This window comes from Pseudopipra pipra, chromosome 1, assembly GCF_036250125.1.
Source record: "Pseudopipra pipra isolate bDixPip1 chromosome 1, bDixPip1.hap1, whole genome shotgun sequence".
NCBI classification, from domain to species: domain Eukaryota; kingdom Metazoa; phylum Chordata; class Aves; order Passeriformes; family Pipridae; genus Pseudopipra; species Pseudopipra pipra.
In genome coordinates this window covers 142284078-142297007 of record NC_087549.1, presented here as the reverse complement: position 1 = coordinate 142297007, position 12930 = coordinate 142284078, and the positions used below count along the sequence as shown (strand labels likewise).

The 12930-nt window shown below is 37.7% G+C and overlaps 1 protein-coding gene across 12 annotated transcripts in view; it reads right to left on the bottom strand.

The window, feature by feature from the left end:
- Window positions 1–8761: 8761 nt before the first annotated feature.
- The window catches only part of CREM (cAMP responsive element modulator), a 35416-nt gene continuing 31247 nt past the window's right edge, over window positions 8762–12930 (bottom strand). For 8 of the 12 annotated variants that reach the window (XM_064637449.1, XM_064637417.1, XM_064637457.1 and 5 more), the window contains 2 exons: window positions 11548–11704; window positions 8762–9879 (listed from right to left, as the gene is read on the bottom strand). In XM_064637449.1, the coding sequence (XP_064493519.1) occupies window positions 9735–9879; window positions 11548–11704 (302 nt within the window). In that variant the 3' untranslated portion in view covers window positions 8762–9734. The remainder of the gene's footprint in view (window positions 9880–11547; window positions 11705–12930) is intronic. The other 4 variants (XM_064637440.1, XM_064637477.1, XM_064637485.1 and 1 more) reach the window with 1 other exon arrangement.

Here is a 12930-nt window from a genome sequence, read left to right as displayed (position 1 = left end):
ACATGAAAAAGCTCTTGGATATCGTTGTAGGCATTCCCTTTGTGTGAAGGGTGTACGAAGAAGAGTAACAAGTTCCATTGCCCAAGGTGGAAGCTGACCACCTTGCTAGTGAAAAATTCAGACTTGAACATTGTTACCTAGAGGCAAGTAGGTCAAACTCCGCTGCAAGAGCCATGGCACTGAGAAGATACTTGGAAAAACAAACTAAAAGGAGCTGATGGAAAGTGATACTTGTAGAAATAAGAATAACTTGAACAAGTTCTCTTATATCTGATTTTGGGCAAATGTGCAGGAGAAAGCAGAGTTTCTTTTGTGAGTCATTTACTATGGGGATGTGCTACAAGCGTGTCACTAGAGATGGCTCTGAGCTGAGGCCTGTAGATATTGCTGAGCATATGCATGAGTTGTTTCTCTTCTCCCCTCATCCATTTCCAAGTTGGACAGTGAGACCTCTGCTGTTAGTAAAAGTGCTTTGCTGTGTTATGAGGGAAAATCCATTTCTGATCCTCAGGGAGTTAATGGCAAATGTGGGAGACCAAACAGAAGACTTAAGCATTTCCAGGGCTAAAATATCAGCTAAAATAATGTAGCATTTATTTATTTCATCCTTGAAAGGGGGGGGGGGTGAACTGGAAACAGAAAAACTGACCTACTCAAAGAGCAAGAGCTAATATTAGCTGTTGTTTGAGCATAAAATTTCTAACCTCAGAAATGCTCCAGTCTGGGAAAGAGACCTACCACTGGCCAAACCAGTTACGCTGAAAACAACTGGGACAGCAAATCAACTTTATAAGCTTTGCAGTCATACACTACAGTAAAAGTGGATATGACCCTCTTCAGACTGTATCAATTGCAACACAAACTTTTTAAGAACTGCTTTTAAACTGTGACCAAGTTAACATTACATTTATGACTAGAAATTGCATGACAATAGTAATTGATCTAAATGTCAAATTATATAAATATTTAAATTAATCTCTTACTCAATAACAACAATTCCCAAACCATGTCTCTTAACTTTTCACTGAATAGGCCCATAAACTTACCATATGGAAATTCATTTGTTGTTCTAGATCTTGACATCACATCTCATGTATTTGGCTAATTCTCTTGAATGTTTAGGAGTTCAGTTCACACCTCACAGGTGCTATGGAAAAACACGACACAGTCCTGTAAGAACTATGCATACAGACAGCCACTTGCAGACATGACTGGGGGGGACAGGATACTATATAATCATGGTCGTAATGCAGAAGCAAGCAATTTATTAGAAGAGTGAAATCCATCTAGCCTGAAGAATGATTTTCTTCATCACTGTGCCTTTATCTTTTCCTGTATTCTGCATTCCCTGTTTTTACCTCCCTCTTCTATTTTTAGAATGATATTTCCAAATGCCTCAATTAAAACTGCATTATTTCATTTTCCCTTCACACCACTATATTTCAAAAGATAGTTAGATTTTTTATTATATTTAAAGTTTGTGATCTAGAACTAATAACTACTGAGCTTCAATAGCAGTATTTGTAATATCATTTAGATATCATTTGTAATAGCATTTAGATAACATTTTATTATTATTACTATTTCTATAAATTAAAATTAAATAATTCTCATTTTGTCTTTCATTAAGTGGGACTATTGGCCAGGAAGACTATAAATTGAAAATTTATCAATATTATTTTTTTACCACTTAGAAGGCTATTAAATTATAAATCACTTATTTCTAACTACATATGAACACAGGAACCACAGGAAAAATTAGTTTGTGTCCTCAATAGCCACAGAACACCCCACCCCCCATATTTCCCCCCCCAGGATACAAGAAATTTCCTACTTCTAGAACATCCTTTGGCTTTCCATCAGTTTGGAAATAAAGTGCAGACATTTATACTCCACAAGGTGTCGCTCTAAAACAGCTGGTAAAAAAATAGTCACTTTTTTTTTCAAACTTCACCCAAAAGGTCAGAAATAAATAGCATTTACATTTAAGAGTGAACTACCAGACTCTACTCAAAGCTACTACAATGCAACAGTAAAGGCAGTGGGTACTTTTCCTTTTAAATAGTGTATTTCAAAACCAGTCTATTTTTAACTTATGTACCTAGCTGAAGTGTGCAAAATTGTCAGTAACTGTTTAAATCTGGGGGAGCATTCAGCAAGTATATTATCAGGATACATGCCATTATCCTTTAATCAGCTACTGCTGGTTTGGTGAAGAAGCAGAGAACAACATCAGACCCAACAGCTTAGGGTCTGCAAGGTATTTAAGCTTTTTAATAAAATACATTTTGTTTATAAATACACTGTCCTTTTAAACAAATATGGTATATTCCATAGAAATTTGAACATCCTCCAAAAATACAAACAGTTGTCAGCAATAAAAGTAACAAAATTTCGCTTTCTATGCTTCACGTGCAATCAGTGAATTAATTCTCTGGAATCTAATAGGAGAGAATTCCCAGTAAGTTTTCTTATAGTTAACAAAGCTTACTTTCCAACTTTTCCTTTAGTAAGTCCATGCCCTCATTGCTAACTACCTATTTTCATGAACTTTTGAGAGATCTTTGACAAATCAACTTTAATTGATGTCAACCATCAGGTTCAAAACATACCAGAAAAAATCAGACACAGACATGAGCGACTGTCATCTCACAGGAATTGAGATAAGTACTTCAAGAAAATGAAAATCATCTATGAAAAAGAACAAAAAATGTATGGAACATGTCTGTTAGCATGAAGGAGATAGCTATGGGTGACAATTTACACGAGACACAATAGAACTGGAAGCAATTTTGAAATGTTAATGCTTTTCATCCTGTGCTCAGTACTGCAGAGCTCTGATCCCTGCATAGACTAACAGGGTTCTTGCACAAAAAATACAGAAAAAAGTCCCACAAACAAACTCAAAATACCTGCCTGCTTCTGTTACTCTGTAACAGTACAGCTTTCAAACACTTTGTTCACTCCATCCTGCCTTTTTTTCTTGTTTCTCTCTAGCTATATTTCATGTTAGGCCCATTTCTAGTAGACACACTTCAGAAAGGCTAATTAGGTCAGGCCTCAAATGAGAGAAGCAGAAGAATGTCTACATCAATGATCTCAACAGATCTGGGCTGCTCACCTGTGTCAAGAAAGCTGCAGTTGCAGGCCCATGTCTGGATCTCTGACGTAACTGAAAACTTCACAGTTAAAGATGCAGGGGTGTAAGGATTTAAGCATTTTCTTGTTTGTATGGCAGCTGACAAGACTTCAGAAAGCTTTTAGTTCATACAAGCAGGATCTTTGGAGAATGTAGTTCTTCAAAATCAATTTCATCACGCAAAATACCTCAGTATGCATTTAACTTAAAAATGTGTTTGCAGTTCTCTCACTTCCGTAAGAACTAATGAAAGCTAGAAATGTGATGAATATCTTGCTGAGAGGAAAAAAAAAATCTTAAGAGAGCTATTTCAGAAAAAGCAAATCCTATGGCTTGTTAAACAACTCTGCAGCAGCTTTTACCCGGTGTGAGCACAAACACATTGGGGAGGGGGAGGGCAGAACCATGAAAATGAGAACATTAGAAGCCTCATTCAAGGATGTTTGGAAATCGTATTTTTGAAGCCACAAAACAAAAACAATGGCTTGGCTAGGTAACCAGATTTCTGAATTGTGACATTTTTATAGCTATAATTCCATTCATAAGATGTGTTAATCACACCCAATTCCACTGATATAGGCTATTAAAGGAGAGGAAAAACCTCAGCAGTAACCATAACAAATACACTTTCTTTACTGTTTTTTCCATTCAAGTTACACACAATACAATGAAGTTATTTTTTTCCTTAGTCTACATAAGGCACTCAACTCTCACATATTCTCTCTTTTTGAGACTTTGTTCATATACACAGCTTCTGCTTCATACTATTTCAAACAAGCCAGTTGCAAGAAGGAAGTTCTAACTCTGAAGTAGGAAAAAACAGAAACCTGAGAAAAAGTACTAGAAAAACTCATTAGACACAGAAGAAAGTGATTTTTGCTACCTGTCATTGCCTGCCTGAATAAGATGCTATCACATTACCCTAGAACTTAAATAACTCATTTTCTTCAGTTTTGAAAGTAAGCAAATAATAGAACCAACACAGCTTTTGCTGGAATAATGAAATCATTGTTATCACTCATCCAGAAGAGCCTCAAAGTGCCTTAAAAAAAATCCCCAACCAAATTAAGCCCCCTCCCCACACAATATTTTATACATGAAGGCTGACAACCAAAAGGCAGTTACTTGTGTCAGCTGCTTAACAGCTCAGCATTCACTGCAGTCTTGCCATGTACACACCCATGCACTAAACAGAAAAAAATGTGGGCAAAATGAGCCAAACCAGAAGCTGAGCAGACCCCCTTGTTTTCTCTGAAGTGATACTTCATTCAGAAAAAGAGCACACTAAATTTAGCTATTACACTGATGTCTGCAGGATAACAGTACAGACTAGCAATTATGTTTGATAAGAACAGAAGGAAAACCGAATGGGAGACAACCTGCACTCCTTAGGACTGGGCTGTATCAATGCAGCCAAAAAAAAATAAATCCAATAACTATTCTTGCAAACAGCAAAATCTATGGGAAATAACAATCAAAAAAAAATCCCCTCAAAGAAACTAAATCCGCACCTATTCACACAATATGCTTATTTTAATCCCTTTTTCCCAGGTCACAACAGCTGAGGCTGTTTTAGGGAGTCAAGAGATCTGCCTGGATAGTCTAGAGATTTCTCTTTGCAAGTCTGCTTAAGAAACAGCTGTGACTCAAAGCTGTACCTTAAGAGGAAGCTGACTATTACATTCCTCATCACCCACAACTCTAGAAGACTGAAGACATTTTTAAAGAGACTATTCTTGCTAAGCTACATGAAAATCTATTTGAAATAAAAAAAAAATTAAAAATCCGTGTAGTCTTGAGTACAGCTTCCTGTAAAGGCCAACCCTCTAGCTATCAGTCGTAAAGAAATGTGCGAACAGTTGTGTGGTTTCAGGAAGAGAGAAGAGTTTCGTACCCCAGGAATGCAGTTTTCTTACAGAAAGAAAAAACACAGTTATTTTGGCCTTTTTTTTCTGATAACAAAGACAACAAATTCCTGATTCTGACAAATCCAAGCTTGGGCACTGCTCAAATTCTCTTGTAATAAACCAACTTGGATTCATTTAATGTTTCTTTATTAAGAATAATAATGTGTTGAAAAGGTCTTTTCCCTGCACCACATCAAGCATTCTGTTTCACAAATCTGAACTGGAATCAGGTTCCTTTGGAAATTATATTGGTATCCAAAGCTCAGAGCTATATTTTTATTAGGGAAATAGGTACTTTCCAGTCTTGTCAAGTGACAGGGTGACACAACTGTCAAGTAGGACAATTAAGAGGGAACACCTCTTCAGTTACTGTTTCTACTCCCAGAGGTTGCTAAGACTGTAGAAAAAGTATCAAATTGTGCTAAAAGGCATTAAAACTAACAACACACACACTACAAAACAGAAGGCAGGTTTTGATATTGTGGTCAGGAAGTTCTTTGGAAAGAATACTGAACCCAAAGCCTAGTTCAATTGAATTCAAACCCCAGTTAAGTTTCAATTTTCAGATTTCTTCCATGAAGAGTAAGAAGTAACAATGAATTAGTTCCAACCATTTCCACTTATTCTGCCCTTTGAAAGGAAAACTAGCAAGCACAGGACTTTGTGCATAAATGCAAGCTTGATGAACAGTAAGTCAAAAGAAAAATTCTCTTCCTGTTCATAGCACGTGTGGATTCCAGTACTGGCACGCATTCAGGAACATTCAGGACACTGATGTAGAACAAATTGAGTACCACAACTGATCTAAAACATGAGAGGGCTAAATTGACACTTAAAGAGAAAAAATAAACTCAATGAAAACTTTATGATTTATTTTCCTTTGCAATCTAAACTGATTTGTATATCCTAGCATATATCCTATCTATTGCTTTAATCCTCTGACACACCTCTTGAACAGAGATCCACAGCTACAGCATTCCCATTTCACCGAAGTATTTTGGAACCTAAGTTTTTTGGTATTATTTCTCTGACAAACCCCAGTGGTACACAGACTTTTCCTTCAAATCTTTATTTAATCTCAAGTAAGTATCTCAAAGTTTTCAGTGTTCATCTCTCAATCCAATTCAGAACTTTTCAGGGTTTATTCCTTTAAGTAGTAATCTGACAGTGGATTCTTGGCATTAGCGCACACCTGCCTTTGACCATTTTGACATAAGTTATTTCCTTCATCACATCTTGGTTCTCCTTTTACCAACTGTAGATTTAAAATGTTCTTATTCAACAACAAATATGCTCACTCTTACTTTAAAATACAGAAATGTGTGTTGCTAATTCTTTCAAAATTGTTATACAGAACTGAATTACTGAGAATGAAAGAATAATGCATCATAAAAACTTTTCCTTTTTTCCTAGTCACAGCCTAAATGAGCCAGCTTTTCTGCAGTTGGTTCTCTGAAATAGGATATTTCTCCCTGGTGCAGATAAATCAAATGGAATTTTCCAGAATGACCATACGCCAGGAGCATTTGCGTTTAGCTTCCATTATTAACAAAACACCCCCTCCAACAAGTAATCATTTCAATAAAAAATAAACATTAATCAAATGTTTTAAAAATAGGGCGGACTACTCCGTGCATAAGGAATTGGCTGGATGGATGCAGCCAGACAGTTGTGGTCAATGGCTCTATGCCCAGGTCAAGGCCTGTGACAAGTGGTGTCCCCCAGGATTCTGCCTTGGGCCCAGTGCTCTTTAGTATCTTTATCAATGACATAAAGAGTGAGATCAAGTGCTCCCTCGGCACAGTTGCGGGTGACATGAAGCTGAGCAGTGCAGTTGACACAACAGAAGGATGGGGAGCCTGGACAAGCTTGAGAAGTGGGCCCATGAGAACCTCATGATGTTCAAGAAGTCCAAGTGTGAGGTGCTGCAGAGAAGGACATGAATGAAAAGCTGGTCATGACTCAATGTGCTCTGCAATGGCTGCACAGAAGGCCAACTCCATCCTGGGATGCATCAAAAACAGCATGGCCAGCAAGGAGGGAGATTTTGCCCCTCTCCTCTGCCTTTGTGAGATCCTACATCCAGCTCTGGGGTCCTCAGCACTAGAAAGGCATGGACCTGTTAGAGCAGGTCTGGAGGGAAGCCACGAACATAATCACACGGCTGAAAAATCTCTTCTATGCAAATATGCTGAGATAGCCAGGTTTCTTCATCCTGGAGAAAAGAAGGTTCCAGGGAGACCTCACTGGGGCCTTTCAGTACTTAAAGAGGGCGTATATAAAAGAAAAGCAACTATTTACACAGGCAGACAATGATAGGACAAGGGTGGACGATTTTTAAACCGGAAGAGGAAAGATTCACATCAGATGTCGGGAATAAATTCTTTACTCAGAGGGTGGTGAGGCACTGAACAGGTTGCCCAGCAAAGCTGTGGATATCCCATACCTGGAAGTGTTCCAGTGAAGCACATATTTCAAAGTTTACTTTACTTTTGTTCCAGAGCTGCAGCAGAGCCCTAGAGGGCTTTAATCAACTGATGTGGCTGCGAGAAGTGAGAGAGAAGACTTCTTCCTACAAACAGTCTCACTTACGTACCTAATAGGACTTTCAAAAGATTCGAGAAAGTTATCCTGTGTATTCCAAGTAATTTGGGAAACAAGAAAAAAAGATATACACAAACCAACCCATCCCAACAGGGTCAGAGTGAAGTGGGTTAAATGCAAATTCAGTTTAAATTAAATTAAGAAGTCTCAGTGACTTCAGTATGATTCCATCCCTCTTCCCCTCCACATACACACACTCCCCCCTCAGTAAAGCCAATTAAGTAGGAACCAAGCCTTTCTTCCTACCACATCAGTAAGGCAATGGTGCTATTAGTTCCAGCAAAGCTCCCAAATACTCTCCTCACAGACTGTACTGGCCAACAAACAATTAGATCACTCCTGAATTAAAGAAATACCCAGAAGCTACTTTGCATAAGCACTATTTTCTTTCAAAGCACAATGGAAAGTGGCACATTCTGTATTTACAAGAGCTGTAATCTACTTTTGAGAACACACACAGGATCACTCTCAAGGAGAAAAGGCAACCCAGAAAGAACCGTGTCTTGCAGAATACACCATCTAAGGAGTCTTTCTGCTGTGCCTTTTGCAATCGGATATGTGTCTCGTATTGGCCTCATAAGCCACCAGCGTGCCTGTAACAAATGTGCATAGAGCCTTCCCAAATCTTCGTTTGCGAAGCCCAGCCATGATGAATCTACTTTAAACATGGGTTTATTTTAAAGATCTTCAGCTCTCACCTATGGGCTATTTCATAACCCAGTGAATCAGCAAATAGCTACTGTTTATTGGAAAGCTTCCTTCTTTAGGACACCTTTATCATCACTCAGTAGTTTGCTGAAATTGTGAAAAAACTGCACCATCAGTCTTCGCTATAGGCAACTGTCCACAGGTGTACAGAATCAAGAATGTGAAGTATTCAGGATGCAAATTTAAATTTTGATATACAGACCTCTAATAAATCAAATATTCTGCAGACTACAGAAAATTTAGATAGCAGCCATATAACAGAGAGCTTCTTACAAGTATTTACAATATGCTTAGCATCATGTCATGAGCTTAGGTGTGGTTTTTTCCTTTGTCCTCTTCCAGATACTCATGGCTTTTAAAGCAGCTCAACCAGGTGTTTAAAGGAAATCAGACACTACACAGGTTAAACAACATGGTTCTATTAAAAACTATCTTTAACCATGGCACTCAGTGACAGCAATACAATACTTTTTTTCCACAAAGCAACTAATATAAAAATATGCCATAAAATCATCTGTAGACTAGTATGCCAGTATACATACATATAATCATAACATTCTTTTATAAACTCTTTCCTGAGATACCTTGGGTGGTTTGATTTTCTCATATTACTGGATGCATCATCTTTATAATTCATCTAAAACAGTTGTAAAATATTTTCTATGTGCAGGACACTCAGTAACATGTAAAAAGTAGTATGTAAATATATGGCAAAGAAACAGCTCTTAGAAATTATGCGCTTTTTTACTCTGATATATTTTTTAACATTTGGCTCCTTGGGAGACGGAAGGGAGGAGCATGAAAAACCTGAAATTAGAGCTATGAATTGACAAAAAGCAGGAAAGCATTCAGGAATGTTAGGAGTTGGAATATAATATAAATGACACAAAGAGAAAGCCATAATTCACATTGGCTATGTATTGTCTTATAAAGCAACTGGACATATCTTAATTCACAGTATAATAAATATTTTTACTAATCTGTTTTGGAAGAGCAAATGTCTTTTAGGGTTTCAAGCTCCTGTATAAGTTTCTTGTTCTGAACTTCTAGCACTGCAACACGACTCTCCAGACATTTTATGTATTCTTTCTTCCGACGTCGACATTCTTTAGCAGCTTCCCTGCAAAAAGCAGAAGTAAAAAGTGCAAACAAAAAAGCCATTTGCATGCCATTAGAAAGCTCAGCAGAGTATGGAGACTATGACAGAATTCCAAATTTTGGAATATCTCCCAAATCAGTCTGACAACACTAAGCAAAACTGGGTTCCACAAGGGCCTCAAGTGTCTCTTTCTCAAGTTCATATGGCAATCTGTAGAATTGCTTCCTCTCATGCCTTGATTAAAGTTCATAATAAACGAGGTCCAAATGAAAGACAGTTATTCTGCTTTATGACAATAAAGATCTTTGAGGGCCTTGAGTTCCTCAATGAGAGTCTTGTTTTGGTTTTCAAGCACAGCCACACGATTTTCAAGACATTTGACATATTCTTTCTTCTTTCTGCGACATTCTCTGGCAGCTTCCCTGGAACCAATACAAGGCAAATGACTACAGGAACAGCCACAATATGGCAAAGACTGGATAAATGCAATTACCTGCAATCCCTGTGGTTCCACAATAACAACAACAACCAACTGCTGGATTGCACAAACAGAACATAAGGTAACAGCCAAAACCAATAACATAGTTAAAATACAATTCAAAACAACTAGAACCTGAAACTAATTCAGCATCACCAAATCTGAAGATGGAACTAATACACAGAAGAAATGAGAAAAATAGCGAGTAAATGATAATGTATTGATTTGAATTGTACTAAACATTAGGATGGAAAGCAGCATTTCTTCTTCCAGTCACATTCCATTTTGTGTGTTTATCGGGAGCATTGTCTTCTGCCATCAAATCTTAAAACCAAACCCAAAGAATTTACTTTCAGAAAACACAAGCATAACATTACTCTCTTCAGATAAAAAGCTAGATGCCAAGCTTACTAAGTGCTCTAAGTTTTTACCTTAAGGTAAGAATGTACAGTAAAATTTTAGCCTTAACAAATACAATCAATTAGCATTTTAGAACTGGCCATCTGAGCACATTCACATGGGTCTGTATTTTTTGTTAGTGGCATATGATAGCCTGAAGCCATTCTCATAGTTCTGCTCAGAAGTCTGTTATACTGAAGCTAAACACTTTAAATAGTGTTTTCAGAGCATGTGACTAAACAAGCATTCAATTCCAGAAGAAATATCAGAAGTACTGGGAGTCCACTCCTTTACCACCTTGGAACATAATAAACTGTCAAACCATGGGAGTAATGTTTCAGCAAGTTATGAGCTATAGCATAGGCACTAGTTTTAAAAGTGAAGAGAGGAGAAACAAAAGGAAGCGCAGCAATGCAGTGATTCTCATGAGTAATTTAAAATAAAGGATAGGCATGAGAGCAAAGCAATACCATTAATTCAATCATAAGGCAAGTGGTTAGTCAGTGTATTAGAGATCTGCACAGCAGAATATTTCTTCTACTAATCTGCCAATGATAGAGATGGCTACACATAAAAAAAGACAGACTCCCTTAAGAATAGAAAGAAGAATGCACAGAGAAAGACTGATATTTACAACATTCAGTCAAGTCCATGCCAACTAATTAAAAAATATACAGCCACCTCACACAATATGCCTCACAAAATGACAGGGGCACTGCAAAGTAACTTATCCCAGTAGTCAAGTATTTAGCAAAGTCTATAATTATCATTCCATCCTAGAATAAGTCCTCTTCATAGCATCATTAATGGACAGCTGCTAATGAGGTCCTCAGATATTTTCCTAACCAATTCTTTGCTGGGATGTTTCAAAATGAAAAAGCCCATCCTGTTCACTTTACTGTCAGAAGTAGGGAGGAGGGGAATTAAAATTCAACAAAAAGCATAACTCCAGATCATCACAAAAATTATCTGATACTTATTTCTGCATTACCATACTATTTTCAAACTAAAAATCCATGGGGATACAGTCAACTCTAGTTTTCCAGAGTCAACAACCAGTACTCTATGCTGTAAGGACGTGGGATGACTGACAAAGAATTTTCTGCCTTCCCTTCATCAGTTACAAGCAGTGCTCATGACCTTAAGAAGAAAATTTCATAGAACGTTTTGGGGGTTTTTTTGAACCTGATTATGAATTGTTGTATAGTCTTACCTATTTTTCAAAAGTCTCAGCTCTCTCTTGCGTGTTGCCTCTTCTGCCATTTGCTGAGGACTATGCAAAGTCCCTGGTGAGGCTGCCATGACCACTCCCTGAGGTAAGGTGGTAGTGGGAGTTCGAATCTGGTAAGCTGGCATGTCTCCAGTGGCAGCTGTATAAAAGAAACATATTTTAAACTTTATGGCAAAAAATAACTATGCATATGTTCTCTCTGAAAATAACAGATTTCTGTCAATGAGTTATCTGGGATCCCTGATCCATAGAATATTTCACAGGTCTGTAATGTCACAAATATATTTTTACCTTAATAATGCTTATTTCCACACTGTAAAATATTTAAATTGCTCTAGCATTGTGTCCCCACTAGCCAGCCAGACTGAAGCCTGTGAAAACTTCCACATGGTTCTCTTCAGACAACACGGGGAAAGCTGTTTGAGAAACAGTTTAAGCATCCACACTTATTTCCTGTTTGCACAATCCCACAAAAAGATGGCCCTGCTGTTGCAGCCACTGAGGTTTATATGCTACCCTGTTCTCTAACAGATTTCAGGAGTCAACCTGCTTCAGTAGACAACTTTCTCCTCCTTCCTTGTGATGGTCACAGTACCAGCCTTACATTCCCTCCTTCTCTTACAACAGCAGTTTGGCAACCCTTGGAAAATCAGTGAGAGCTGCTGTTGCTAAAATGAACAGGAACAGACAGGTGTTCATAAGGACAGGAGCGTGATGACCACCGATAGGATGCTGTGGCATTAGCAAGAGGAGGTGGCAGTGGTTGCACAGGAAGGGGTGTAGCTGTACAGTAAGTCAGAGGGCAAAAGTTCAGATTCATCTCCTGAGCCTACCAGTTTTGAGCTCTCCCCAACCTAAATGCTGATCTGACATGTTACTTGAAACTGATACCTTTCTGATAGCCTCACTTCATTTCTGTATTTCTGACGTACTTTGTTGCTACTTGATGTACCTCAACTTTAAAACACTGTGAAAGTCCTAAGCACTTGTGACTTGTCTGACATAGAAAAAAAGAATCAAACAAAAAATGTATCCCTCTTCAAATTCTAAGCAAGTACTTATCAGTTCCTCTTTATAAATATTTTATATTATTACAGAACAGAACTTCAAATTTTCTCATTAAAACAGCAGAACATAAAAGATGACATTTCAAAGGTTATTATGTTACACTTAATTTATACTTTAATTCTTCAAAGCAATATTCAAATAATGGAAAAACCTGTGTGTCATGGTTTAACCCCAGCCTGCAACTAAGCACCACACAACCACTCACTCACCCCACCCACCACCCCCCCTCTGATGGGATGGGGTAACAAAACTCATAGTTGAGATGGGAACAATTTAATAATGGAAATAAAATAATAA